The sequence below is a fragment of the Oratosquilla oratoria genome, chromosome 6 (assembly GCF_046742065.1).
Source record: "Oratosquilla oratoria isolate Oo_2021 chromosome 6, ASM4674206v1, whole genome shotgun sequence".
NCBI classification, from domain to species: domain Eukaryota; kingdom Metazoa; phylum Arthropoda; class Malacostraca; order Stomatopoda; family Squillidae; genus Oratosquilla; species Oratosquilla oratoria.
In genome coordinates this window covers 51,486,252-51,491,251 of record NC_134782.1, presented here as the reverse complement: position 1 = coordinate 51,491,251, position 5,000 = coordinate 51,486,252, and the positions used below count along the sequence as shown (strand labels likewise).

General features: G+C 42.9%; 1 protein-coding gene across 2 annotated transcripts in view; it reads right to left on the bottom strand.

The window, feature by feature from the left end:
- The window catches only part of Skel (DM13 and DOMON_DOH domain-containing protein skeletor), a 172,785-nt gene that overhangs the window by 17,845 nt on the left and 149,940 nt on the right, over positions 1-5,000 (bottom strand). Inside the window, exons 13-14 of one of the 2 annotated variants that reach the window (XM_076186945.1) lie at positions 2,542-2,632; positions 1,947-2,203 (exon numbers count right to left, since the gene is read on the bottom strand). In XM_076186945.1, the coding sequence (XP_076043060.1) occupies positions 2,199-2,203; positions 2,542-2,632 (96 nt within the window). In that variant the 3' untranslated portion in view covers positions 1,947-2,198. Of the gene's footprint in view, positions 1-1,946; positions 2,204-2,541; positions 2,633-5,000 lie in introns of those variants that run through there. The other variant, XM_076186944.1, reaches the window with a different exon arrangement.

Genomic DNA, 5,000 nt, shown 5'->3' with positions numbered 1-5,000 from the left:
AAGTACATAAAAACAATATTACATTTAATAGAAAAATATTCAATTAATGCTATAGACACTCACGTACTTATTTGCGTGAGCAAGAGCAGGCACGCACGCGCGCACACACACACGCACGCGCGCGCGCGCACACACACACACACACACACACACACACACACACACACACACACACACACACACACACACACACACACACACACACACACACACACACACGAACGCACCCATACGCTCTCACACGCACATACGCACACACGCACAAGCACGCTCACACACGAACAGTACGTACATGTTCACCCACCACACCCGTCCACACTCACGAACAGACGCACACACTTTACTTTGATATAGAGGTACTACACGTAGGAGAAAAAAAGTATTGCGCGGATAACATTCAAAAGAATATGACGCCACGGACGGAAAATGTACGAAGTGTGTTGTAGGAATGGTGTTCATGATATACTATTTTTATAGTGCTGTGGGAGTAACTACGCGTGTCGTGGCCTAACTATAGGCATCTCAAGACTCTTTTGCAAAAACTCCAAGTGCCAGAAACGTTTGTATACCTGGGTAGCGCACATTTTCTTCTTGATAACTGGATGAAAAAGAAAAAGGCTAGAGAGTTGCCTGCAAAGTGTCAGGTCCAACTTATTTCAACTCTTACTTTGAAAAGGTTATCACATTGGGCTATTTTTCCTCTTTTTGAATAACTAGAGTAGGACTTCAGTTACAGAAATCCAGACTTCTCTGAGAACATTTCAACGATGTGTCTAACCTTCATATAGGTTTCACTTCTCTTAGCTTGTTATTCAGTTTCTCAATATATGACAAAAGGTGATTTGACATCTGGCTGTTACTACCCAGTTAAAACAAAACATGGGTGGTCCTCAGATCTTGCCGGTTACTTAATTGCCCAATTTTTTATTTACTTTTTCTATCATGTATACTAAGTTGCGCATGCGCGTCACTGAGGCAGGCACACTAATATTTCCAGTCATATTAGATCATTATGAAAACAAAATGATATCAGCGCGACATTTCTTTTTTTCACTGCGTGTACGTACTCAGATGCACAATATTCAAACACAGTATACAAATACACACATGTGTAATCACGTAATGTACAGTGTGTGTGTGAGTGTGTGTGTGTGTGTGTGTGTGTGTGTGTGCGCGCGCGCGTTTATATATATATATATATATATATATATATATATATATACATATATATATACATATATATATATACATATATATATATATATATGCAGGGTTTCATAGCACCGTGAAACAAATTATGCAAAATTACTACAGGAGAAAGCTTGAAGACAGTAAATCCTTTCGTGTATTATATCCTCAGACGGAGTACAGAATAAACAAGTAAGTGTGTGTAAGTATACAACAAAGGAACACGGACAGAATGGGGGAACATTTGCAAAGGAACCTGAAGAGTTGTGTTGATCTTCCCTTTCTCCTCACTGCACCGAACGAATACCCGCCAGACTGACATGACATTAGTTTAGATGGAGAAAGGTAGGTTAGGCCAATGCACCTCTCAGCATTCCTATGCACATTTTTCCCTCCTTTTTTGTTCTGTTTTGTCAGTGTTCCTTTATGGGTGTGTACTTAAATCCGTTTACATACTTGTTACTCTGTAGTCCGTCTGAGGATGTAAGACACGAAAGGATTTACTCTCTCCAGGCTTCCTTTCTTCCCTGGTAGTTTTACATACATATATGTATGTGTACGCATGCGCGCGCACGCACGCACACGCGCACACGCGCACACACACACACACACACACACACACACACACACACACACACACACACACACACACACACACACACAACACACACACACACACACACCACACACACACACACACACACACACACACACACACACACACACACACACACACACACACACACACACACACACATATATATATATATATATATATAAATATATATATACCGTAAATATATATACACTATTGATTTACTTATATAGATATCTGTAATCGTACAGGAATAAACTTAGATCTAAAATGAAAACTAGGCATGTCAAGCTAGTGGGATGAGTGCCGCCAATTGAATAACGAATTTGTTTTAAGGTTATTCAATGTGATCACAAAAAAAAAAAAAGTCAACATGGCCAGACAGTGCAAAGGCCCTGCAGCTACCTCGGCGCCTCTAACCTGAAAATGACAAGACGTTTGGTCAGTAGTTAGCTCTTGGTGGAGAGGCAAAAGCCCAAGACGATGACCTAAGAGGACGGAACACGAGGTAACGGACTTCTCGAGAGGCTTTCGTTACCTCTCCTCGCCTCCTCTTAGGCAACCGCCGAAAGGACAGGGAGCAAAGAGGGAAGTTGTAGTTTGTACCTCGGGTACAGAGAGTCAATCAAGCACTACTACTGTCAATTCTACTTCTACAACTACCAATACATTTTTTTTTTCAAGAAAAGTGATTCATATGTTTTGTGTACGGGATTCTCTGGACTATTCACCCTCTGCGGAGTGAGACGTTACGTTACCTCTTTGATTGGATTGAGGCTGAGCACCTGGGGGTCCTTCGCAGCTGTCCAGCACCCGGATCCTCCAGCCCAAGTAGCGATGCGTGTAGCACTGTGGAAAGAGACGGGGATTGCACTCAGCTCAGGGAAACTGGTTTACCTGATCGATTTGGTTTAACGTTACGTACTCCCCCTATCAGGAAGCTAGAACCATGCCCCTAACAGAGGGCTTTGTAGCGTGGAATTTAATGAACAATACCAATGGTCCAACTCACTGGCGGCAGGTTCGAATTGCAGACACCTTGACCTGCGCCGGAAGTAACAACGCCCTAACCCGTTTGGCCAGTGAGCGTCCGCGTTAAAAAAAAAAAAAAAGGACTAACGACGGGTAACTTCATAAGGTGATCCCGCAGAATCTTCTCCTTGAAGTGCAGTCCCTGGGGGCTGACACTCTGTGTCCCGATCGGGCCCAAGATAACTTTCAATCCCATGTTTTCACACAGGGAGAGCTAACAACTAGCGACTCCTCATGTGCCCGTAATTCCACGAGCAGGTGACAGACTACAGAGGATTCAAGGGGTTCTGACACCCATTGTGGAGCTGCAGGTGTACACAGTGAAACTCAAGGTAATAATTACTTTATAAATTAGACTGAATTAAAATAAATTAAACTACGATAGACCAGAATAGAATAATAATAATGGTTGCATCGAATTCCACCGACTAGAAACCCGAAGGGATTTCTCTCAGTCTTCTCTGTTTCTGCATGAGGGGACGGAGAGGGGGGGGTCACCGATTAAGTGAAGTGGCCTTGCTGTGGATGTGCTGTGTCTTGCTGCATTGTTTTTGATCCAGGGCAATGGGCGAGATGAAGGGATGACCCGTCATCCAGGAGGAGCCATGAAAAGTGGGATGGAGGGGTGGTGAATGAGAGTGGAGTATGTGGGGATGGAATGGGTGGGAGTGGATTTATGCCTTTGACTTTGGCTACCTCCCTTGTAAGGGGGAAAAAGCCCTCGGTATATGCGTGTAGAAACCTAGAGCCCCCAAAGAGCCTGGCAATGGTCCTTTGGCCTTCCCATGGTTCTCTCTGGAGAGAAACGTTAGACTATAGTCTGTGTTGTATAGATGTGGAACTGCTTCCAGGCCAGTGGCTAATAGCTAGTTAACAGGGGGTGGGGGGGGAAAGCTGCCAGCTCTCCTTGTGTGAGAAGGTGGAGGAAATGCGGTCGATAGAGAGATCTTCAGAGGTTTCTGGAGACTAAGTATCAGCCCCTCAAGAGGCTCCTGAGGAAGATGATGTTGGTTAAAAAACAAACAAAAAACAGTATGATAAACAAGTTATTTATTTGTTTATCATACTGTTTTTTTTTTAAACAAGAATTATATAAATAGATAAATGAATAAATAGATAAAATGAATAAATGAAACAAATTTAATAAACAAATGCAAAATAAATTACAATAAAATGTATATGCATAAATGAATGAATGAATAAATAGATAAATGAATAACGAAAATATAAGAGAAATGAAAAAAAAAAACCACTGGATATTTGCAATGGCTTGTTCAAGTCAAAAGTCTCCTAGTTTTTATCCTTTCCACGAGGCTCGCCGTCATGACCTACCTGTATCCCGACAACACCCAGACCTTCCCATAGCTACCAAGTGTGTCCTACTTTTAAGGACATTGCCGGTTTTTTAGGCCGTGCCATTGATATGATATACCATGAAAAGCAACGGTTAAGATCTACAGGGTCGCGCGGTAGCCCAGTGGATACAGTGTCGAACTCACGAGCAGGTGGTCGGGAGTTCGATTCCCGACACCTGCTGCGGGGTTCTTGCGTTAGATTCCCGAGAGCCCTAGCTAGGAGAGGTGGTGACTCTAACGTCGGCCTAAAGAAAAAACAGTGGTTTGCCACAATTGACAAGGGTTGCCCTACCAAGGGTTTTTCACTTCCCACTTGGTGGGAGTGGAAGGGGGAGTTTGTGTGTTATTACAGTCACATGCGTCTGTCGAAGACAAAAGGGCATTATCCGATGACATTTATATTGAATATCAACCCATTTGGCTAACCTTAATGACTGAATGAACTCTTTCGCTATGTTTCATTTCAATATGTATTCCAGGTGCCACCGAATTCTATTTCGTTAATCACATCTTGATTCCCTCATCAAATTTACCCTTTTCTCAAACTATAAACGTCCTTTTATGTCTTATCTTTACCTATAAGGATCCTATTTTACCTATAAATGGTCTGTTTCCATTGTACAGTATGTTCTACTGTAAATATACTTTCCTAATTGTTTCTTTTCTCTAGTCCGAGGTTGCTCCTCCCCCCCTCCGCCTCCACCTTCTCGGACCCACCCACCAGCTGTCCTCCTTGCTTGCTGCACGTGGCCCAAAAGTCCCCAATTCGTTAACCAATGCATGAACCAGAAATCAACATGAATGGCGTGAATTGCCTGTTCACAAACTGC